The 25,373-nt window shown below is 39.7% G+C and overlaps 1 protein-coding gene across 3 annotated transcripts in view; it reads right to left on the minus strand.

The window, feature by feature from the left end:
• Positions 1-23,956, minus strand: part of TP53BP1 (tumor protein p53 binding protein 1) — a 77,642-nt gene extending 53,686 nt beyond the window's left edge. For all 3 annotated transcript variants that reach the window (XM_059372655.1, XM_059372654.1, XM_059372657.1), the window contains exons 1-11: positions 23,826-23,956; positions 23,062-23,246; positions 22,763-22,856; positions 22,436-22,520; positions 13,544-13,674; positions 11,895-12,053; positions 11,423-11,552; positions 9,826-9,983; positions 7,302-7,428; positions 6,226-6,320; positions 2,190-2,398 (exon numbers count right to left, since the gene is read on the minus strand). In XM_059372655.1, coding sequence (XP_059228638.1) covers positions 2,190-2,398; positions 6,226-6,320; positions 7,302-7,428; positions 9,826-9,983; positions 11,423-11,552; positions 11,895-12,053; positions 13,544-13,674; positions 22,436-22,520; positions 22,763-22,856; positions 23,062-23,246; positions 23,826-23,832 — 1,380 coding nt within the window. In that variant the 5' untranslated portion in view covers positions 23,833-23,956. The remainder of the gene's footprint in view (positions 1-2,189; positions 2,399-6,225; positions 6,321-7,301; positions 7,429-9,825; positions 9,984-11,422; positions 11,553-11,894; positions 12,054-13,543; positions 13,675-22,435; positions 22,521-22,762; positions 22,857-23,061; positions 23,247-23,825) is intronic.
• Between the last annotated feature and the right edge of the window lie 1,417 nt (positions 23,957-25,373).

Consider the following 25,373-nt stretch of genomic DNA (forward strand, 5'->3'; position numbering starts at 1 on the left):
TTTTTTTTTTTTTTTTTTTTTTTTTTTTTAAAGATTTTATTTATTTACCTGACAGAGAGAAATCACAAGTAGACAGAGAGGCAGGCAGAGAGAGAGAGAGAGAGGGAACAGGCTCACTGCTGAGCAGAGAGCCCGATGCGGGACTCGATCCCAAGACCCTGAGATCATGACCTGAGCCGAAGGCAGTGGCCTAACCCACTGAGCCACCCAGGCGCCCCATGACTCAAATTTTTATTGCTAGTTTTATAAATGCTCTGGAGGTCTTTAGTAAATGCTGAAGGTGAAGCAATTCCTTCAACAGTGCCTTGTTCTTCAAAAAGTCAGTTATCTCTTTGTGGCCAGGCTTCACTTCTTCTGGTAGGGATACCTTTTTGCAAAGATATACATTTCCATGTAAGTCCCAAAGTCCCGTTTGATCACTGATAAACATCTGTAACTGATCTCTTTCACATCAGCTACCTTTTTTTAGAAAATTCTTCTCAATGCTCTTGGTCAGTGCTTATAGCTCATCCCTAAACTCTGATGATTCTTTAGAACTATATATATCCACATACAACTTTCACAGAAAAAGAAAAAACTAAAAGATGTACAGTGTATGCACACTGACTTCACCTCTAGGTAGCCATGTCTTCACTTCTTCAATGCTGGCAAAACTAACCCTTCTGGATCATGCAAGGCACTAATCTAGGCACTTGATATATATTAACCCATGTAACCTTCACAACTACCCTTGAGGTAGGTAGTATCCATATCCCAATTTGATTTGATGAGGAAACTGAGACTCAGTTCCAACTGGTCATAATGGCAGTAATGGCAGAGCCAGAACTAAGTCTAGGAAGTTCTGACTCCAGCGTCATTCTTAACCACCCCACCAAGTCACTTCTAATGATTGGCATAAAACGGAATTTCCAACAAAACACACAAGTCTTAAAAACTGCAGAAAGCAATTAAACTTTTTTTTAAGATTTTATTTATTTGAAAGAGCGAGTGAGTGAAAGAGAAAAGAGAAAGAGCACAGAAAGCACAGAGGGAGAGAGAGAAGCAGATTCCCTGGTGAGCAGGAAGCGAAGCTGGGCTGGATCCCAGAACCCTGGGATCACAACCTAGGCCAAAGGCAGACAACCAACTGAGCCACTGAGGTGCTCCAAAATTTTAAAACTTTTCTTCCTACTATCTCTATACTGAATTTATAGTATATTTCACTACTGTTCCTTTTTAAATATAAACTTTCATACAATATCCACAAATTGAAAGGCATGAAAGAAGTTCTCCCAGTAACACTAAAATAATCCCCCCGATTACAGTCTTATAAGAGGCATTTAGACTGAAAATATAATATACTCACTTAGATTTAGTTAAGGACTTTCAATTCACTATGAATAAAACCTGCACTCTATTATTTTAATACTTAAAATTACACAGAAAAGATGTTAGTTTTCCCTTGCTTTTAGAAGAAAACTTCTCATTTGAAAACGTAAAATCATCTTAATACCCTCCATCCAGGAGTGATTAATTAGCTTATGGTACATCCACTCAGAGAAATACTATACAAGTTTTGAAAAGGTAGTATGGGGGTGCCTGGGTGGCTCAGTCAGTTAAGCATCCATCCAACTCTTAATTTGGCTCAGGTCACTATCTCATGGTTTTGAGATAGAGCACCGAGTTGGACTCTGCTTCTCTCCCTCTCACTTTCCCCATGCATGCACTCTCTCTCTAATAAATAAATCTTAAAAAATAAATAAATAAAAAAAGAAGGAGGCGGAGGAAAAGGAAAAGATAGTATGAAGACTGTGTAACACTGAAAAATCATTATGATGCAGTTACCTGGAAAAAAGATTAAAGCTATATGTTCACTATAAGCAACTTCATTTAAAAAAAAAAGTAGGCATGTGGAAAGACAAAAATGATAGTAGTTGTGTTACAGTAGAATTATGATTAACATCCCCTCCAATTTGCACGAACATTTTCAAAAAGCTCAAGACATAATACAAAATTTAAACATAAGTGACTCTGGAAGAGTTCTAAAACTAGACTGTGATGACAGCTGCACAACTCTGTAAGTGTATTAAATATCACTAAATTATACATTTAAAATAGGTGAATTTTATGATTTATAAATTATACCTCAAAGATGGTTTAAAACAACAACAACAACATTAGGAGGAAAACACTCTTTCTACAATACTCACATGAGAAAACTCGGGCTGTGATGGGATAGGAAGTGACCCAGGAGTAAAGACTGGTGTGCTCTGCGATACTGGTGTTGAGGCCTGTGGTGATACAGTGGACTCAGGTGGGAGAGGGGGATTTTCTGTCTCCACTGGTTCATCATCCTCGAGTTTCTTCTCAAAAGACTCTCCTTTTCCTTCCGATAACACTGACATATCCATTGGCTCATCTGGTTTAAAACAGGAAAAACATATCAATATCACTCATGTTCAAAATACCACTAGTAACAATTATGTTACAGAAATTTCCATTCCTAAAAAAACTGTAATTTTCAGAAAAGCAGATAGATAAACAGTAGATTGCATCACAGAAATCTAGCAATTCTTTCTTTCCATGGGAGGAGGAAAGTCCACACTTCCAAAATTCGGAGATAGAGATGAAAATGGGGTTCATCTGGGGATATCCACTCGTCCACATGAAACATTAACTTGGTTCCTCTGAACCCCTTTCCCTACTATAACTCAGTTTTTCATATTTGCCATAGGAACATCCAGATTAATGTCATCTAATTAACCATCATATATTCTGCCACAGGCCTTGAAAAGCAGAACTTGTCACCACTCTAATATCTACTTATTTATGAACTCATTACATTTGCCTTAACTGCTAACCACAGAGAGATGAATGCAAGGACAAATACAGAAGAAAAAAAATCTAACAATGCCCATCAGCAGTGATTTATCAAAGAACGAAGTACCAAGCCACTAATCAGGAGACAAATTGCCCACGGAGAAAGCAAACACGTTGGTGCGCGCGCACACACACCCACCCACACACCCACCACCACCTCCCCACTGTGTTCCCGCAATATACTACCGACCTGCAGGGTAACAGGCTCTCCCTCAGGACCCACCTAGCTAGCTGGGTAGCTACCCAATAGTTATTCAACAACTCTTTCCCCCCTTTTTACAACTTGACCCCAACAGGCTTCCCTCTAGACCACTCTCACAAACTATCTATGCCACTAGGTTTTTCACTGCAATCTACACTCATGGTACTGGCTATGCCTCACTTTAATACCTACCCCTGCTGCTTCGCTTGACTTCAACCTCACATCCCAGTTTAATGCTAGGTTGCAATCTGGTGCTACCAGTCTTCAGCTGCTACTACAGCTGTGGTAAGTATTTTCATAACAACTTTTGATCTGTCACCATGACAAAGCACTTATTAAAGACCCACTATTCTAAGCACCACATATAAAAAAGGCTTTAAGGGGGCGACTGGGTGGCCCAGTGGGTTAAGTGACTGCCTTCGTTTCAGGTCATGATCTCAGGATCCTGGGATCGGCCCTGCATCAGGCTCCCTGGGAGCCTGCTTCCCCCTCCCTTTCTGCCTGCCTCTCTGCCTATTTGTTCTCTCTCTCTCTCTCTCTGTCAAATCAATCAATCAATCAATCAATTAGGCTTTAGGTTCATAATTTTAGAAATAAAGAAAAAGAAGGAAGCAAGCAAATATAGACACACGAAGAGGCACATATTAAGCAAATACATTAACTCTAAAATACATTTGACAGGAGAAAATAGAGTATATTACATTAAAAAAAAGAACACTGAATCACATACTTAACATATTCCTAAGTGTGTTAAATACTTCTTTATGCATAGAAAACATTCTGAAAGTAAACATATCCTAATATTAATTGTAGCTGGACTGCGATATCCACATGATTTTTATTTTCTCATTACTTTCATATATGCTTTCCAAACTTTCCACAGTGCGTATTAACTATTTTACAGTCAGGGAGAAAGCATTTTTAATGTAACTTTTATGTATCTTCAATGTTCACACTATGAGTAGAAGAAATGGTTTTAAGTATAAATCAAACTTAACTTGCGTTGGAATTTTTTTGTAGAATGGATTACTTTTATTTTTTACTAAAGATATCATTAATCATGTTATGCTTAAAGTTGTACTAGTCCATCTGGATACCTATAACTGATTTCAAGACGAATAGCCAGACACAAACTTAGTGGCCTAGAAAGACTTAGAAAGATTAAATTTTGTCATGGGTAAACTGCACCTGAAAAACAGTTAAACATATTTCTATATTTACATCACTTGACAGTAGAGACAGAACGGTATTATAGAAAGCATGTAAACAACAGATAAGATCACTGGCCCTGGAAGCAGCTGCCTGAGTTCAAATCCTGCCTCTATGACTTATTAGTTGTAAATTCTCTCATGACTGATTTCTTCATCTGTAAAATGGAGATAAAAGTAGCACCTACTTCTCAGGAATGTTGTGAGGGTTCAATGAAAAGTGAAAAAACAAAACAAACCAAAAAACAAAGAAAAGCACCTAGAACCAAAGAGAAGTACACAAAACAATGCCTGGCATACACTAAGTGCTCAGTAAATATTAACTATCACATCATTATTCGTAAGTGAAATAATAAAAAAGAAAATCATGAAATTTATTGGAAAAGTTTTCATGCAGAAGTAGCAGGAACTTAAAAATATCTTAAGTGACTGGGGCACCTTGGTGTCTCAGATAAACATCAGACTCTTGATTTTGGCTTAGGTCATGATCTCAAGGTCATGAGATTTGAGACATGTCAGGCTCTGCACTGGGTGGGAGCCTGCTTCAGATTCCTTCTCTCCCTCTCTTTTTGCCCCTCCCCTGTGTATGTGTGATCTCACACTCTGAAATAAATAAATAAATAAATAAATCCTTTTTAAGAAAAAAAAAAAGAAAGAAAGAAATATCTTGAGTTGGGGCGCCTGGGTGGCTCAGTGGGTTAAGCCGCTGCCTTCAGCTCAGGTCATGATCCCAGGGTCCTGGGATCGAGTCCCGCATCGGGCTCTCTGCTGAGCGGAGAGCCTGCTTTCCTCTCTCTCTCTCTCTCTCTCTCTGCCTGCCTCTCTGCCTACTTGTGATCTCTCTCTGTCAAATAAATAAATAAAATCTTAAAAAAAATAAAAAAGAAAAAGAAATATCTTGAGTTACTTGATATGAGACTAGGACAGAATAAAAGAGGTTTAGTGAGATAAATTAAGTAAAAAGGAATTCTTTCTTGTGAATAAAATAATATAAAATCACTAGGTCCACGAAGGACAATGTGAATGAAGTCAAACTTTCTACCACTACCTCCTTGCCACTCCCTGGCTAAAATTGCTTTGATGATAGCAAAGGGGTGGTTTGATGATAGCAAAGAGGGATGCCAGGGTGATTCAGTCAGTTAAGCATCTGCCTCCGGCGCAGGTCACAATCCCAGGGTCCTGGGATCGAGTCCTGCATCAGGCTCCCTGCTCAGCGGGAAGCCTGCTTCTCCCTTTCCCACTCCCTCTGCTTGTGTTCCCTTCTCTTGCTGTGTGTCTCTCTGTCAAATAAATAAATAAAATCTTTAAAAATAAATAAATAGCAAAAGAATTTTTGGTTCCCTTTCACCAGAAGCATGTCAGCATGCTGCTGGAAACTACTGGACTATTAGTAATAAACCCAGTTCTTCATTAATATACTACTACAATATACTACTTTGAGTTAAACTTTTTTTTTTTTTTAATTTTTTTTTTTAATTTTTTTTTCAAAGATTTTATTTATTTGTTTGACAGAACGAGATCACAGTAGGCAGAGCGGCAGGCAGAGAGAGAGAGAGAGAGGGAAGCAGGCTCCCTGCTGAGCAGAGAGCCCGATGCGGGACTCGATCCCAGGATCCTGAGATCACGACCTGAGCCGAAGGCAGCGGCTTAACCCACTGAGCCACCCAGGCTCCCTCTTTGAGTTAAACTTTAAAAACATAAACATTTTGCCTTAAGGATCTTTTTAAAAATTAAATCAATAATACAGAATTGGTATAAGAATCAGTGCAGTGCTAGGAGAGCAGAGGACTAAGGAAAGCACTTTATACTAGGCCACATCTCTGAAGGTAAGTCAGACACAAGCCCTACTGAATAATGTCCCAGTGTTCAAGCAAATAAAGAAACAGTACATTTTGCAAGGCAGAAGTGTTCCTCCTCTTCTAATCTGAGACCAACAGACAAATCAAGAGAGCTCACCTTTTCTCCCTTCTTGCTCTGTGGGACTGCTAGGAACGATAAAAGGGGTAGATCGGAAAGCATCAGGGGAAGGAGCAACAAGATCTGAGGAATTCCTTTATATAAAGAGAGAATTCACAGGTTATTTTATTATAGCCACAGTTTTGTATTTGTTTTTTACTTTAACAGTAAAAATATCTAAGTCAATCAGACAAATCTTATTAGCGATCTCTCAAACAGCTACCAGAGGTTGGCGGAAGAACCATGAATAATACTTAACTATTTCTCATACCAGACCTATCCAAACTTAGAATAGAAAAAAAAAAGAAAAAAAGAGTAAGGGTAAAGCCATATGATTATAAGAGAAATCAACAATCTGACAAAAGAACAACATGATTACAAAGAAGAGAAAGTGCTAAAAAATAAATTCATCTGCAGAACTGGGATTAACACCATTTTTTCCTAATTAGAAATATCAGAAAGATTATGCACATTTTTGTTTAAAAAAAAAAAAAGCAGGGGTGCCTGGGTGCTCAGTGGATCAAGCCTCTGCCTTCGGTTCAGGTCATGATCATGATCTCAGGGTCCTGGAAATGAGCCCTGCACCGGACTCTCTGCTCAGCAGGGAGCCTGCTTCCCCCTCTCTTTCTGCCTACTTGTGATCTCTCTCTGTCAAATAAATAAAATCTTTAAAAAAAAAAAAAAAAAAAGCAACCTCTTTGCCATAAATAAAGAGCTCTAACTACTGTCAACTCTAGTATAACCTATTCTTCCACTCCTATGCTGCTAAATGGAAAGAACTGCTGGTCAAATGGAGGAGCAGCGTACTCGTTTTGGATGTGTAAGAGAACATAAACTGGGCAGTTTCTTCCTAGTGGAACCTCTGGGCTACTACTATAAAACCTCAAAACAGAAAAGAAGAGCTACCTGCCTTCAACAGGTCCACTAAATTTTTAACCCCAAAATTCTAAAGCCCAGAGTTTGCCTTTTAGTTTTAAAAAGAATTCTGGACTAGTAGACAATTTTAGTTCTTTCAATCTTAGCCTAAGACGCTCAGATACATGTTTCCTTGGCAGAGCTATTTTAGGCTTACTTACGTGGAAAGACTCTCCTGAGCAAGAGACCTCTGACCAGACAGCTGCAGGACGTGCAGAGTAGTAGCAGGTGTGGAAGCCAGAGAACATCCACCTTCTTCCCTTGAAGGAGTAGAGCAACCATCAGAAGCTATTTTTCAAAAAAAGAGAGAGAGAGAGAGAGAAATTCTAGTTGCATTTGCTTCTCAGATTGACATCACGGAGTTGTATTAAAGAAAAGACGGAAAGAGGAAAGAAAGAGGTAAGGGAAAAAGGAAGGGAGGGAAGGGGAGAAGGAAGGGAAGAGGAAAAAGAAAGAAGCCACTGTGTATGGCAAGAAGAGTAATATCCATGTTTCTAACCATGTTCCAAGAGGGCAGAAACTGTTTTCTGATTGTAGTATAGTCAATGAAATGGATGCTAACACAAATTCTGAGTGACCATTCAATGCCCCCTGCTGCTAAATTATGGGTTTCTTTCTTTCTTTCCTTTTTTTTTTTTTTTTTTAAGATTTTACTCATTTATTTGAAAGAGAGACAGAGAAAGAGGCGTGTGTGTGTGTAAGTGGAGGGGAGGGGTAGAGGGAGAGGGACAAGCAGTATCTGTGCTGAGCACAGAGCCAATGCAGATCTCAATCCCAGGACCCCAGGATCATGACCTGAACTGAAGACAGATAGTTAACCCACTGAGCTACCCAGGGGCCCTAAAATATGGGTTTCTTTAATACAGAATTGACAAAAAGTTTTCCTTAGTGTTTGTTTTGTTTCGTTTTGAAGATTTTATTTATTTGAGAGAGAGTGAGCAGAAGAGTACAGGAGCATGGGCAGAGGGAGAGGCAGAATTAGACTCCCCAGCTGAGCAAGGAGCCCAATGTGGGGCTCAATCCCAGGACTCTAGGATCATGACCTGAGGTGAAGGCACTTGCTTAACCGACTGAGCCACCCAGGTGCCCCTTCTTAGTTCTATCATGACCAAAGCTTGGAGGAAAAAGGCAGAATCCTAATACCTCTGCTTGTCTGCTCTTCTGTCTTGTGAAGCTTCTATTATAAAACAGCAAGTGAGCCTTTTATTCCAAGGTCTGCCTAAGGTGATGTAAAGCTCGTGCCATGATGCAGAAGGGAGATGTCAAAACAATGCGCATAACACCTGAAGATACAGGGATGCCAGGATGGCTCAGTTAGTTAAGTGTCTGCCTTTGGCTCAGGTCATGATCCCAGGGTTCTGGGATTGAGCCCCACACTGGGATCCTTGCTGAGCAGCAAGTCTGCTTCTCCCCTTGCCAACCACTTCCCCCTGCTTATGCTCACATGTGTGCTCTCTCACTCTCTCTCTTTGACAAATAAATAAAATCTTGGGTGGGGGAACCCTGATGATATGAATGCAGCAATTTTCAAGATAAGAGCCTGAACCTCCTCAGAGGAGACAGAAAATACGAATGCATTAGTAAAAGGATATATGAGCAGCCATCACTGATTTATACTATGAAGAATCTCCTGTTAGTCCCTTCTCCTCAGAAACAGATGGGAGTATCAGCTGCATTAATCCCTTGGGGATTCCTTGGCGGCACCTGGAATTCCTTGGGGTGGCTGGATGGCTCAGTCAGTTAAGCATCTGCCTTGGTATCCCAGGGTCCTGGGATTGGGGCTACCTTGATCTTCCTGTTCAGTGAGGGGAAAAGGGGGGGGGGGGGGGGGGGGGCCCCCCCTCCTCCCCCCCCCCCTCTCCCCCCACCTCCTGGCCCCAGCTCACATACGCACACACGTACTCTCTCTCAAATTTAAAAAAAAAAAAAAAAAAAAAATCTTAAAAATAAATAAAATTAAATAAAATAAAAGGAATTTCTTAAATACAACCTAATAGCTTCAGTGAGAGGCCAAAAAAGTTTTTCTGGTGACCCTCTGAATGTCTTGAACATATTCACAGCAGAGTAAAGGAATATAACCTTCTCTTTCTTCCCTCCTTATAACCAATATATATGTCTTGAACATATTCACAGCAGAGTAAAGGAATAAAACCTTCTCTTCTTCCCTTCTTATAACAACATAATGGTTGTTACTGAAGCTCTCTGGCTCTGTCAGGTCTTGGAATGGGGGAATGGTGGAGGTTAACAAAATGTGAAACAAACACCACCCAGTCTTCTAAGTTTTATGTTCTTTCTGCTAGGCCGTAACTTCCTATGTCTGACAGATGAGTAGGTAAACTGTTGTCCAGGTGATTATGAAAACTTACCCTTAATTATCATGATAGTTAAGATCTAAAGATCTATGATGACAGAAATAGCTACTCTGTCCACAATATTAAATTTACTATATTAGTATTATTCCTATTTCCATCTACAACAGAGAGAGAAAACTATGTTAAAATGTTAACCAGCAACCATTCGCAAAAAGCCCTTCTCATTAATCAGGTAGAAACACATTTTCCTTCCACATTACAAACAAGCCTACATACCTATAAAGTGCCTTCTAACTTAAATGTCGCCTCCGAACAGAAATAAAGTTTAGACCTTTGGAGAAAAGGAGCTACAGCAACTAATTACTCTTTGTACCTGTTTTATTGCTCTGGTCAAACAAGTCTTCCTGAGTTGACAAAACCTCAGGCTCTGGTGACTTCTGAATCTTCAGTCCACCTTGCAAGAGTTCTTGAGCAGTTACTCGTTCATTTGTTTCCACAGCAGCAAGAGATACTTTGGGACTTTCCTCTGACCTAGGAAATTCAAATCACCAGGAGAAAAAAGTTGCTATGTTCAAATGCATTCACCTCTGAATTAACAAGCTTCTTCTGTTTTGTGTTTTCCTTTAATAATTTCAAATTTTCCAGTGGTTCCAGTTTATATAAATAATCGCTGGAAGTGAATTAAGCTACTTTTTGTAGTATAAAATCCTTAGCCCATTTCAAAGCCTGTTTCTCACACCAATATTTCTTTTCAACTTTGCTCACAGCTGTGCAGCATGCTGGCCAAGATTTCTGATAAGTGATTTAAGGATTTGTGTTACATACACTGTTATCTAGGGAAGCATGAAGGATTCTGATCCAGACCACAACAATGCCAGTCCTAATGAAGACCTTCCACAAAAAAGAGCTTGGGTGTGAATAACCCGGGGTGCTACTGCCACACACCATCTTTTGCTGGCCTTGACCATCTGATCTGCTCAACCTAAGCCCCAAACCAAGAATCCTTCATACCAATACTACTCATACGTGTAAGATTCTCAATCCTGGCCCCTTTCCAGAGACTTGGGAGACTCACATACTAAAGTGATAGCATAGCTAGCTACAAGAGCAACTTCCTAAGAAAAGCTTAAAAAGTCGGCCCAAGTTAGGCTGAATATTTTGCATTGGCAAGACAACTTCTCTTGATATTCAGCTTTATTCAGGACCCCATTCCTCACATTACAGACAATGTTTATTCACTATCTCCCCTAAACTGGACACATCCCACTTTTCCTCTGCCATATTGAGCTGCTGACCGGAGGTAATGAAGTTTAGGATACAACAATCACCACAGGCAGAGCAGAGAAATATGCCTAATTCCTACCAAGTTAGGGCCCAGAGGACTTGGGAAAAGAATACCTCTTTACAGCTATACCAGAAACTTTCAGACACAGGATACCTGAGGACCCAAAGCAATTTGGGTGCTCCTCAATATAGGAACAGATTTTCAAATAGTCATGTGACCTCTCATAACACTAGAGAGGGTAGAAGTCCTCCCATAAGCAGTGCCTCTGTAGACAAAGATCAGAGAGAAGTAACAAGCAAAGATTAAGGAGTCGTGCTTATAGGGCACCTGGCTGGCTCAGTTGGTGGAGCACGCGACTTTTGATCTTGGGGTTGTGAATTCGAGGCCCATGCACTGGGTGTAGAGATTACTTAAAAATGAAAATCTTTAAAAAAAAAAAAAAAAGAGGAGTCATGCTTATAGTTATAGCAGCAATAAAATGACTTTGTAATATACCTAAAGATGAGATGAGGACACAGCAAGAATTTGTAAATAATCAGTGTTTCCACCAGACCAGAAATATGCACATTATAAGGGGGAGAAAAGGCAACAATTTCTAAATATGCTTCCACCTAGCCAAGTGGTAAAGCAAGTGTGCCCCTAAAACAAAAACTCAAAAATACTTTCTAGAAAGAGCAGGGTTTACCTTCCAGGTGGTGAGTTTTGCTCTTCGACCACATGTACATCCTTACTGGGCTGTGCTGCCACAGGGACACCCTTGCTGGGCTGTTCTGCTGTGGGGGTATCTTCAATGGACTGTTCTTCATGCTTACTCCCTTGAAATTTTAAAAGACAGGAAAGAGACATTTAATTTTTCAAGGTACTAGCAGCAGTCCCAAATGCTTTTTAAATGGCAAAGATTTTAATAAAAAGAGAAGTCCAATTTCAAAATATATACAGGCATCATTTCAAAAAAGGAAAATAACCAGTAACCCACTTACAAAAACTTAATCTGCAAGCCATCAACTGACAAGCATTTGCCAGACAACCTTACTATATTAACTTAGATTATATTAACTTAGAAACTATAACATGTATCAAGGAAAAAAACAACTAGCTCTAGCTCAGGAGAAAAATGCTTATTCACAATTCCAAATGCCAGAAAACATGTTTCATACCAGTATTAGCATCCACATCAGACAGCCTAGTATAAGTAGAGTTGGTGGTTACTGACAGTGGAGGCTCTTTAGCTACTTCATATGGCACAGTATGTTCTTCAACATCCTGGCTCTGAGACAGTTCCAGAACTCCAAAGCCCAGCTGTGATGAGGCAGAATCTAGAAACAAAATCCCAAGAAATTAGGTAGCATCCCACAATATTATGCATTGTGTAAGGTGCTGTTCCTTAGCCAAAAAAAAAAAAGGGTGGGGGGGGGTCATTTTAAGTCCTCCACACCAAAGACTTACCCCAAAGCTTTTCAAAATAAAATTAAGAATAAAGGAACTCAAAGTGGGGGGTACCTGGGTGGCTCAATGGGTTAAGCATCCCACCTCTTGATTTTGCTTTAGGACACAATTTCAGGGTTATGAGATTGAACCTAGCACTGCAGGGCTCCACGCTCAGACGGAAGTCTGCTTGAGATTCTCTCCCTCTGCCCCTCCCCCAGCTCCTGCGCTCACTCACATTCTCTCTCTCTCTTTAAAATAAATCAATCTTGGGGTACCTGGGTGGCTCAGTCATTAAGCGACTGCCTCCAGCTCAGGTCATGATCCCTCTCCAGCTCAGGTCATGATCCCAGTGTCCTGGGATAGAGGCCCTGCATAAGGCTCTCTGCTCAGGAGGAAGCCTGCTTCTCCCTCTCCCACTCCCCCTGCATATGTTCCCTCTCTTACTGTGTCTGTCTTTGTCAAATAAATGAAATCTTTACCAAAAAAAAAAAAAAAGCTTAAAAAAAATAAATCTTTAAAAAAAACAGAAAACAGGGGCGCCTGGGTGGCTCAGTGGGTTGAGCTGCTGCCTTCGGCTCAGGTCATGATCTCAGGGTCCTGGGATCGAGTCCCGCATCAGGCTCTCTGCTCAGCAGGGAGCCTGCTTCCTCCTCTCTCTCTGCCTGCCTCTTTGCCTACTTGTAATCTCTCTCTGTCGAATAAATAAATAAAATCTTAAAAAAAAAAAAAAAAACAGAAAACAAATAAAAAGAATAAAGGCACTAAAAATGAAGAGGAAAAATATGTAATGAAGCAAAAAATTACACATTATAAAACCTTAGGAGCACCTAATATATAGGTAGTCCATGTCTACTTTCTAAAAATATACATAAACCATACCCACACATAGCAATTCAGATTGTACTTCCACACGCAAAGCATACATCCCCAAAATACATGAAAAACAAATGCAAAAAGAAGAGTCAATATGCAGAATGGGGACTATCCAATAAGTATCAAATTCCTGAACATCAAATTAGGTGAAGTATCTTAGACAACTGCAAATTTCTTAATGACTATTTTCAATTTAATGATGAGAAATCTAAGACCCCATAAAGAGAATTTTTTTTTTTTTAAGATTTTATTCATGTATTTAAGAGAGAGTGAGAGAGCAAGGAGGAGTAGGGGGAGGGGGAAGGGAGAAGCAGACTCACCACAGACCAGAGTCCAAAGTAGGGCTCTGATCCAGGGACTCTGGGATCATAACCTGAGCTGAAGGCAGACGTTCAACTGACTGAGCCACCCAGGTGCCCCACCAATAAAGAAATATTTAGATATCTACATGCTTATGTTAAAGGGACTTAGAACAATCTACTATACAGAAAAAGCATAAAGCTACCTTCAGCACCAAGGGAGTGTGTGATAGTTCCATCTCTAGTATCTTCTTCCTTTTCCTCCTCCTCCTCTTCCATGTCTTCTTCCTTCTCTTCCCCCACAGGAGGAGCAGATTCCACTGAGATTCCCAAAACACTAAACAGCAGAAAGACACAATTATGTCTTTCCAGACAGGTTCAGACACTTTGCTCAAAGCATCTTTCGAAATTTATTTGTGAGATCCCCACACACCAACATCTTAAGCAAATTTGAAAAACGTAAAAGGCGTGGCCCCCATTAGTGCTTCTTTCTACAGAAAGCACCTGACAACTCAAAAATCATTGTGCAAAATTAAATAGCACAAATACTTAACAGAAGGAAGGAACAAACATACTTGGAATTTTACCTTTCTCTGAAAAAATATAACCAGGGAGAGAAAAATCTTACTCTCAAGAGAATTACTGACAAGTGACATGAGAAGATATGCATTAGGGACGCCTGGGTGGCTCAGTGAGTTAAGCTGCTGCCTTCAGCTCAGGTCATGATCTCAGGGTCCTGGGATCAAGTCCCACATCAGGCTCTCTGCTCAGCAGGGAGCCTGCTTCCCTCTCTCTCTCTCTCTCTGCCTGCCTCTCTGTCTACTTGTGATTTCTCTCTGTCAAATAAATAAATAAAATATTTTAAAAAAGAAGAAGAAGAAGATATGCATTAAATGTGCACTGAAGGGACTCAAAAATACATCAACTGATGTATTTCAGTGCACGTTAAATGTGCACTGAAGGGACTCAAAAATACATCAACAGTTCACAAAAATATTTTAGTAAAAAGAAAAACCTTAGAGTATATAGAATCAGACAGTCTGAATAAAATTCTGGTAAGAGGCCTGTATATTTAAAGGAAATTAACACTACAGGTCAAAAAACATTATAAACAAAAGTAGAAGACAACAATTAGAAAAAATACTCCAACAAATAGAATAGTGTCCACAGAACATAAGGAATTCATATGAAGAACCCTAAGACATAAATGAACAGACAACTCATAAAAAAAGAAACACAAGTATCTTTAAACATGTAGAAAGACAGAGAAACTAATTGTTGCCCATCAAATTAGGAGAAAAAAAATTACAGGGTACCTAGGTGGCTCATTTGGTTAAGCAACTGCCTTCAGCTCAGGTCATGATCCTGGAGTCCCAGGATCAGTCCCATATCGAGCCTGCTTCTCCCTCTGACCTTCTCCCCTCTCATGCTCTCTCTCTCTCATTCTCTCACATATATAAATAAAATCTTTAAAAAAAAATTAAAAATACTGTACTATCATTCATCATTGCCCAAACCTAAGGTCAGATGAGCACTGTCATTATATACTATTTATAACACTAAACTATTTAGTTTGCTATAAACTAAAAGAATCTTCTGGAGAACAATTTGGAAAGAGATGTTTCTAAAAAAGCTCTAAAAAATGTTTATAACCCAATAATTTCCATAATTTCAAGAAATAATTTGAAATGTGCAAAAATCCTTGTACAAACTTATTTCTCAATGTTTACTGTGATTAAGAAATACCTATAAGGCCGGCATTAAGGAAATAATTAAATAATTTCCTAATCCATAAAATTACATATTATGCAGCTATTAAAAATGTTTGAGGGGTGCCTGGGTGGCTCAGTGGGTTAAGCCTCTGCCTTCACCTCAGGTCATGATCCCAGGGTCCTGGGATCGGCCCCATATTGGGTTCTCTGCTCAGCAGGTAGCCTGCTTCCCACCCACCCCCACCACCTGCCTCTCTGCTTACTTGTGATCTCTATCAAATAAATAAATAAAAATCTTTAAAAAAAAAAAAAAGTTTGAAAAAACCAGATATAATGTGTAAAAAAACCTGGATTGGATCCTGGATAACTAAATAGAAAAATAAACATACTTGAGACAATGTTCATTGTAAAGTATATTTTGACATCTGATACAACTGTGAAAATCTATGTAGGAACTATTTTGCTAGGTACTACTGAATTAATATTTTCTTACGTGTGATACCAGTATTACGATAATGTAAGCTAATGTATTACATGATAGGGAATGATACTAAAGTATATAAGGGTAACTGAGATGTCTGCAGCTTAGTTTCAAATAATTCAGCCCCCCAAAACAGGTATTTTACATATGTGTGTTTATATATGTGTGTGTATACATACATACAGAGAGAACAAATGTGCAATATCCTTTCATCTTTTCTGTGGGTTTAAACTTTTAAAATAAAAAAACTTGGGGAAAATGTTACTAAGAGTTTTAACTGTCATGGGAACAACTCCATGTTGTTAAGCAAAAAAGGTCAGCAAACAAACTTTTACTTTACACATGTCAATTACACATATATGAAGTGCACACACAAAAAAGAGGGAAAATATGCCAAAATGTTTACAGCAATTAGCCTCTGGGTGGCAGAATTACAGGTAACATTTTTCACTTCCTCGAAACTATCTACACATTTAATATTTCATACAAAGACGACTAAACATAACCATAATGAGCATAAAGAAGTGAAAAACAAATTTGTGAGGTTGGGGACCATGATCCAAGGAAACGGGACTAAGTAAAGATTTTCACAAAAATAAAATAGAACGTTACCTATAACCAGTTAGGCCAGTTACATAACCTTGGGAAATATAGGGAAAGAAAAGTCCAAAAGCAAACATGACAAAATGTAAAAGAGCAATGAAACACAACACAAATCATACTTTGGCTCTTCCTCAGTTATCTTTTGGTGGTTTGGCTTCATGTCCCTTCCTAACCTCTAAATGCTGGTAGCCTCAGTGAGTCCCTGGAGCTCTTCTCCACCTTTACCCACTTCCTTAATGATCTTATCCAGACTCGGCTTTGAGTGCCATCCACATACTTATGACTGTGCAATTTAAACCTCCAGTTAGTTACACCATCCCCCTGAGCTCCATCCAGATTTGCCAACAATTGCCTCCAACTGTCCAATGAAAAGGCAGCTCAACTTCAATACATCTTTTTTTTTTTTTTAAAGATTTTATTTATTTATCGGGGGGGGGGGGGGAGCGAGCACAGGCAGATAGAATGGCAGGCAGAGGCAGAGGGAGAAGCAGGCTCCCTGCTGAGCAAGGAGTTCGATGTGGGACTCCATCCCAGGACGCTGGGATCATGACCTGAGCCGAAGGCAGCTGCTTAACCAACTGAGCCACCCAGTCGTCCCTCAACTTCAATACATCTAAACCTGACCTTCTCTTGCACTCCTGTTCATCTCCTCTAGCAGCAACTCCATTCTTCTAGTGCTGAAACCAAAAATGTGGTATCATTGTTATCACCCTTTCTCTCATATTTCACATCCAATCAAAAAACCCAGCATCTCACCACTCCTCATCTATTTCTACTCTGGTCTAGCCAAAGGCATATGTTGCCTAAATATTTTCAGAGGGTGCCTGGGTGGCACAGCTGGTAGAGCATCCAACTTCTTGGTTTTGGCTCAGGTCATAATCACAGGGTCATGGAGTCAAGCCCCACGCCAGGCTCCACATTCACTGCAGAGTCTGACTGGGGTTCTCTTCCTCTCCCCCTCCCACTTGTATGCACATACACTTGCACTCTCTCTACAATAAATAAACCTTTTTTTTTTTAAGATTTTATTTATTTATTTGACAGAGAGAACACAAGCAGGCAGAACAAGAACAGAGGGAGAGGGAGAAACAGGCTGCCCACTGAGCAGAGAGCCCCATGCAGGGATCACTCCCAGGACCCTGGGAGCACCACCTAAGCCAAAGGCAGCCACTGACCCTCCATACATAGGTACATACGTTCATACATACATACATACATAAATACAGTAGTCTCCTAATTGGTCTTCCTGCCTCTACCCTTGTTCCCCCTTCAGTCTATTCTCCTCTTTAATTTTATTTAAATAGCTTCTTTTAATTTTTTTCTCCAGCTTTAACAAGGCATAATCAACAAATAAAAATTGTTCACTCTTCAGTCTATTCTTAATCCAGCAGCCAGAGCGATCCTGTTAAAATCTTGAATCCCATCATGTCATTCCTCTGTTCAAAACCCTTAAATGCCTTCCTAGCTAAGAGTAACACTTGAATTCCTTACACTGTCCTGTAAGTCCTTACATATTCTGGTTCCCCCTTTACTTCTTTGACCTCTTCTCCCACTTCTCTCCATCACTCTCCTCCAGACACACTAACCTCCTTGCCATTTCTCAAATATTCCAGGCACATTGCTACCTCAGGACCTTTGCACTTGCTGTTCTCTATGCCTGGACTGCACTTATCCCAGATAACAGCAGACATCACTTAAGAAATTTTAATCAAATGTCATATCAGTGAAACATTCTTTATGTAACCCTATCTAAACCTGGAAATCCTCTAACATTTCCTATACCCTTCTCTGCTATCTTTCTCTCTCCAGCCCTTATCAGTTTCTAACATACTACTTTCTTATTATGAATTGCTGTATCTCTCATACAAGAATGTAAGCTCTATTAAGGTCTATGATTTTTTATTTCTTCTGGTCCTTTTCATCTCCAAAATTCAACAGTGCTTGGCATATAGGAAACACCCAACAAATAATATTCATAGAATGACTAGAAGAATTTGAAAAGGCCTGAAATCAGATTATAGACAAAAAATACTGATGTTAAATTTTTTCCATTGTCTAAAGCTGATGGAAAAGAAAACAAAGGTTTAAATACATTATTTAGAAATATAAAAGTAGCTAATAAAATTTAGAACTAAAATAATTATTATCAAAACTTGGGAGTGTTTTGAGTTAAATCCTCATCTTTCATTATGGAATTTAATTGTCTTAATTTGATAAACTAAGAAATGGCAGTATAATGGTGTTACCTTTACAAAAGATTTGAGTGCTAGGACAACAACCTCTCAAAGAAGTTAAAACACACTTAAACGGCTGCCTCTTTGAAAAGGGACCAAGTGTGGAAAAGGAGCTTTTCGTTATAAGCTCTTTTGCACTTTTTATCTTTTTATTTTTATTTTATTTAAGTAGGCTCCACACTCAGTATGGAGCCCAACATGGGGCCTAAACTCATGACCCTGAAATATTGAGCTGGAGACCTGAGCTGAAATCAAAGTCAGACACATAACCCACTGAGCTACCCAGGTGCCCCAAAAGCCCTTTTTTAAATAAATTAAGTATTTTTGAGGCGCCTAACATGGCGCCTCAGTGTGGCTAAGTGGCTCAGTGGGTTAAGGCCTCTGCCTTCTGCTCGGGTCGTGGTCTCAGGGTCCTGGGATCGAGCCCTGCGTTGGGCTCTCTGCTCGGCGGGGAGCCTGCTTCCTCCTCTCTCTCTGCCTGCTTCTCTGCCTACTTGTGATCTCTGTCTGTCAAATAAATAAATAAAATCTTTTAATTAATTAATTATTTTTATTGCTCTGTTAAAAATATTTGACAGGTCTCATGAAAATTAAAAATCTGTTCTGTGAAAAACCCTCTGAAGAGGATGAAAAGACAAGCTATCAGGTGAGAAAAAATATCTGCAAACCACATATCCTATGAAGGACTAATAACTATAATATATTAAGAACTCTCAAAACATGATTTTTAAAAATCCTATTAGAAAAGGGACAGAACACATGAACATTTCCTTAAAAAGGATGTACAGATGGCAAATAAGCACATGAAAAGATGTTCAACATTACTTGCCACTAGGGAAACTCAAAATGAGATTATCACTATACACTTATCAGAACAGCCATAATAAAAAATAGTGACACCACCAAACGCTAGTGAGAATGAAGAGAGACTGGGTCTCTTATACTGCTAGTCAAACTATAAAATGATTCAGTCACTCCAGAAAACACTTTGACAGTTTCTTAAAAAACTAAACATGTAGGTGACCACCTGGCCATTTATCTCAGCTTTGAAGACTTACATTCACAAAAACTAGCATGCAAATGTTCAGAGCAACTTTATTTGTAATAGTCATAAACCAGATCAACCCATATTTCCTTCATTAGGTAAATGATTTAACTGTGGTATATCCACATCATGGAACGCTACTCAACAATAAAAAGGAATGAACCACAGATACATGCAACAATTTGGACAGATCTCCCAGGAGTTATGTGGATGGAAAGAAGCCAATCTCAAAAGGTTACATAACATATGGTCCCATTTATATAATATTTTGAAATGACAAAATATCACAAACTATGGACAGTCTTAATTAGTGATCACCAGAGGTTCACTAATGGTTATAAAAGGATAGCACTAGGAATCCTTGGAGGGCTGGAATGGTTCCAATTCAGTATGTTGACCACAGTGGTAGATACATAGGTAACTAGACTATAAAAATTCACACAAAGACAAGTAAAACTAGGGAAACCTGAGTACATACAGTGGATTTTATCAACGTCAATAGCCTCGTTATGATTTTATAATACTATTTTGCAAAACATTACCATTTGGGAAACAGGGCAAAGTTTACAAAGGATCTCCAAATATTATTTCTTAAAACTGCATGTTTTAGCCTTAACTTTTTTAAAAGTTTAACAGGGAGGGATGCCTGGCTGGCTCAGTCAGTGGAGCATGCAACTCTTCATCTTAGGGTTATGAGTTCGAGCCCCATGTTGAATGTAGAGACTACTTAATTCAAAATTTTTACAAAAATAAAGTAAGATGTTTGACAGGGAAATAAAACAATCTATAGTTCTTTCAGTATATTTTAGGATGATCCATGTTTAGGACCATCAGCTTATATCAACTGAACACTAGATATGAGAGGAAGATCTTTTTGGAATTTTATGTAGAAAAGTTCACAGTTTTTTTTTCAAAATACTTGCATTAATGAATAAAGACAACATTTTAAAAATAAACATACATGTGTTTTGAAGGGCTTTCAATCTCTTGAAATCAACTCCAAATCCTTTCTAGATTCACAGGCTTTGCACATATAATTCTGTCTAGAAAGCTCCTTCCCCCACATGCCAAACTTCTGCCCAACCCCTCAACTATGGCTAACAAATTCATATTTATAGTTTAGACTACATTCCTTAGAGAAGTCTACCTCTATCACACAAATTAGGTTATATATTTTCCTTCCTCCTTTGCAAGGATCACAATTGTAACTGCATAGCTACTTCTGTAATGATTTCAATAACTATTAAGTTATAAGCTCCATGATGGCAAAGCCCCTTTAAAACACCTGTCACAGTGTCTGCACATTTATTGAATGTAAACATTCAAGATGTTTTGTGAGTTTTTGGTTTTTTTGTTTTGTTTTGAGAAAGGGCAACACATTGATGCAAAAAGGGAAAAGTAGAGCATGGGCCTTCTCTGATAGCACTGCTTCATATACAATAAGGGGTACACATAATTCCTGTTCCCACTAGTTCAAACCAAGGGCCACAAAAACATAAAGCACATGTTCCTAAAGAAGTACCATAAACTTAAATGCCTACAGAAAGCAAAATAAGGTTACATAAATGAGTGAAGTGGCTAAAAAGAAAAGCAAAAGCACTACAATAAATGAGTACTTGGGGGGGGGGGGGCGCCTGGGTAGCTCAGTCATTAAGTGTCTGCCTTGGGCTCAGGGTCTGGGATCAAGCCCCACATGGGGCACCCTGCTCAGTGGGAAGCCTGCTTCTCCCTCTCTCACTTCCCCTGCTTGTATTTGTTCTCTCGCTGTCAAATAAATAAATAAAATCTTTTAAAAAATAAAATAAGTGAATACTTGGCTTCAGTGTCCATGTTCAATAGTCAACAGTGAATTACAGGGTCTGTAACAGACCATAGCTCTCATTCCCATCTAAGCAGAGGTAGGCTGCTACTCACAGCTCTAGCCAATTGTTAGCAATAATTTAACAGCTGTATTACCTTTGAACTGCTAATGCCAGAAGATGAAAATCCAAGTTTTATGTAAAATCTCCCCTTTTAAAAATTCTATCAATTAATGTAAATATATTTTACAACCATGTTTGGGCCAAACAGAAACAACCTGCAGGCCAAAACAAACCCAACAATTTGTAGCTTGTTCTAAAGTATCCAACTGGTGATTTGGGAGAAAAAATTTATGTGCAGAGTATTAAATAGAAATTTTTTTAAAAAGAATTTTTTTTTCTTAAGAGAAAACCATACTCTTTCACCACCTCAACCTAACATTCTCCTCTCTGACTGCTCCCTTTTCTACCCTGCCATCACAAGGTCCCTGAGGTTGCCTAAGTTCTCCTTTGATCTTAGATTTTAGAAGGAAGATTAAGAAGTACTGAGTAGTAAAAAAGAAAGAAGGCATTTGAGTCAGGAGGGTTCAAAGCTCAGCCATCACTTACAACCAATGTATGCTACAGCAAGTTATTTAACTTCCTCACCCATCAATTTCCCCCTTTATGTAATGGAAATAATAAAAAGTCTTCACAATACAGCTACTTTACGGATGAAATTAAATGGGACTATATAGCAAACATCCAACTAATGCCTAACAGAGGATAAACTCAATAAATGGACAATATAAAACTAAAGATAAGACAAGGTAAAAATTCAACACTGTTTAGGGTATGAATTAAACATTGTGGTTCTAAAGGTAAGATAATTTAGTTGGTACATCAAAAGCATGCCTAACAGTTTTGATAATATATATATCTAAATATTTTCTGATGCTTTTTTTCCTACTAAGTCATATCTATGCCAAGAATGAAAAATGCTTATTTTGTTTTACATGCATAAAGTAAATCACAAAAATAATAGAGGTATAAAAATGTTATTACCTTTACAAAAGAGATTCTAGCTATCAGTATTAATGTACTAGTTAATACAATCCTCAAATCCCACTTTCTAATTCACAAAAATAAGATTAATCCTTTTACCCTTGGGATAAGGCAATAGGCACAAATGAAAGAATTCATCCATTAATAAATTTAAATAAATTCCTGTCAACACTAGTATACCTGCTTGTCCTGTTTGGCTGAGGTAACTGTTCAATGACCTGACTGATGGAACTACATGTGTCCAAATGAGAAGAATCCATAGGTTCTGAAAAAAATAACTGGGTATTAGTATAAAAGGCATTTACCACCAAACTTCGATGCAAGTTTAGAAATGCAGACAATCCAATCTAACCAGCTACATTAAAAAATCAACTTTTTGAGTGCCTACTATGCACCAAATACTGTGCTAAACCTCCTTATATACATTCACCACAACCACATGTTTAGATCCACCCAGCTCCACAAGAGCACTCCTGCAAAAGGGACTAATAACTTTAAACACCTCACCTGCAGCTTTGTTTTCTTTCAGGAGCTCATTGAACCCACTATTACTATCTCCTTGTTCTTCTCCAGCTGTTTGTTCAGGATTGGACACAACATCCTAGAAAATATACATACTTAATATCCCCACTATATATGAAATAATCCAAAATGAGGCATACTTTTTGTGAATGTGTTGATTTCATTTTTACAACCAATTTTAATCCAAAAGATAGTGATCTCCTAAGTACTTATGTTTGCTGATTGGTCTTGATTAAATGAAAAATAATTTCTCCTCAATCACTTCCAACCAAGGTATCACTCACCAACACAGGGTTCTCTTTGTGTGTCTGCAGATTAGGAAGGTGTCGGGATAGCATACTGAAGTGAGAACCAGAATCATCTTCTAGAACCTGGCTTTCAGGCTGAGAATCTTCTATTATCAGGCAAGGAGTGTCTTGCTGAGAGAAATCTGAATCCAACTGACTTCCAGTGGGGTCCATCTGCTCCCCTGGAATGGAATAACAAAAGATCAGTTCGGTGTAACCTACTAGCCTTCCTCACGCAGTCTGAGCTTAAATAATGGGGCGGAAGTACAAGAACTAGGAAAGGGGACCCGTCTAGGGCTCTAATTAGATCATATTTATAATCGCTGCAAGCACTTTCCTATCACACCTCCCAAGGCCTGATTTCCTCGTTATTTACTATCAGCCTGCCAATCCTTCTCTCCCTCTTCTTTTCCATCACCTTCCCCGTAGACAGCCTTTCCTCCCCTTCCTAACCTCTTCTTTCCCCGCCTCTTTTTCCATCCCCCACAACCCTCCCTACGTCCTTATGGCGCCTCTATGGCCCCCCAAAAAGGCTGCTTTGTAATCTCTGTTCGCCAGAACACCCACAGCCCTTCACGCTTCCTCAAGACCACCCAGCCTTCCCAGCTACTGCTTCCCCACCCCCTTCTCAGGGCCCTCCAACCCTTTCCCCGTCACCGCCGCCATGCTTGTCACCCCGCCCCCTCCGGTCAGCCATCCCTTCAGACCCGAAACCCAAGCCTTCAGAGCTCATTGCATCCCCACTTTTCTACAAATAGTACCAGGCATCCCGGCGGGAGATGACTCGCGCTGGAGCTAGAAGTCCCTGCACGTTCCCCAGCTCCCTCCAGCTCGATCCCCAGGTCGCCGCTGTAGCCACCGCCGCCGCCGGCCGCGAGCTCCCCCTTTTCCCGTCGCGTCACGGAGTATCAGCTCGCCCATTCGCTGCTGCTGTCCGCCACTCAAGAAACCCTGTGGATAATTGGTGGCTGAGGCAAAGTGCCCCGCCCCACGTAAGAAAAAGGAACACCGCGGCGTGTTTCCATGGCAGCCTGGACGTTGCAGGCCCTCCCCCTAGTACAGCCAGAGAATGACAGTATCCTTGAACCGAAGGGACCTTGAGAGGGCGTGAAATGTATTCCCCTGCCTCTAGGAAAATTGTTTGTACTGAGACATAAGAGAAAAGACCTGTTTCCTATCGTACCTGCACCTTGAGGCCCCTTCTATCATCCTCTTCCATAGAAAAGGAGAGGGTTCCCCAGCTTTCTAATAAAAGGGTGAAGAAGAGGATCCAGGATGCCTAGTACTTCAGAGCTGTTAAAACTAAAGAAAAGGAGGATGCTTTGGGTTTTTACCTGTGTCCCTCAGGATCCTTTTATGTGGGCCTCTGACTGAATTCCAGGCCCTCACATCACGTCTCCGCCAGTTTGGGGTTGGTTTTAGGAGGATTTTTGTTTGTGCTGTTGTTGTTGTTTTCCTTTATATGATTGTCTGAGGGCCCCAGTAAAAAAAAAAAAAAAAATTCTTTTTTTTTTTTTTTTTGGTCCCTATTGCCTTTTGCAGTCTGGAACATAGTTCGAGCTTCACGTTTGCTTATCATTGTTCTATCTTTTATATGAACTTGACGCCCAAGGAGAGTATATCCCCAGACATTTTTTGTACTTCGTTGAGAGAATTGAGCACATTGATTTGCAGACTCCGAGGTGAAGAGAACAGCTGCCACCCCTTTAACTAGATGACCTCAAAGATCCCTTCAAACCTTAAGAGTCTCTAGTAACCTAATTATGGTGCCAGTGTCTTATAGAGGGTGTGGCAGCTGTGACTTGTATTAATGAACTAGACACCATGAGGAATACGTGTTTTGTTTTATTTAAGTGGTGGTTGCATCTGGAACTGAATTCTAGCCAGAGCAGCTGTCAACAGGGAAATCACCTAACACTCTGCCAAGCACACACATAGCAGGCATTCAATAGGAGGTAGTTCTTTCTCTCTACCCCAGGCTCAGAATGACTTAGGTACAGCCCAGCCACGATCTTCCAACCCTGTAAATACCCAGTTTAGCACTTGATACAGGCTAAGAGGAAGTGGAGCTTCCTATAAACCAGTCTTCTCCTTGCTATTATAAATTACAGTGATCACATTTTTTTTAAGATTTTATTTATTTATTTGACAGAGAGAGACCACAAGTAGGCAGAGAGGCAGGCAGAGAGAGAGAGGAGGAAGCAGGCTCCCTGCTGAGCAGAGAGCCTGATGCAGGACTCGATTCCAGGACCCTGAGATCATGACCCGAGCCGAAGGCAGCGGCGTAACCCACTGAGCCACCCAGGCGC

Source organism: Mustela nigripes, chromosome 13, assembly GCF_022355385.1.
Source record: "Mustela nigripes isolate SB6536 chromosome 13, MUSNIG.SB6536, whole genome shotgun sequence".
Classification (NCBI taxonomy): Eukaryota; Metazoa; Chordata; class Mammalia; order Carnivora; family Mustelidae; genus Mustela; species Mustela nigripes.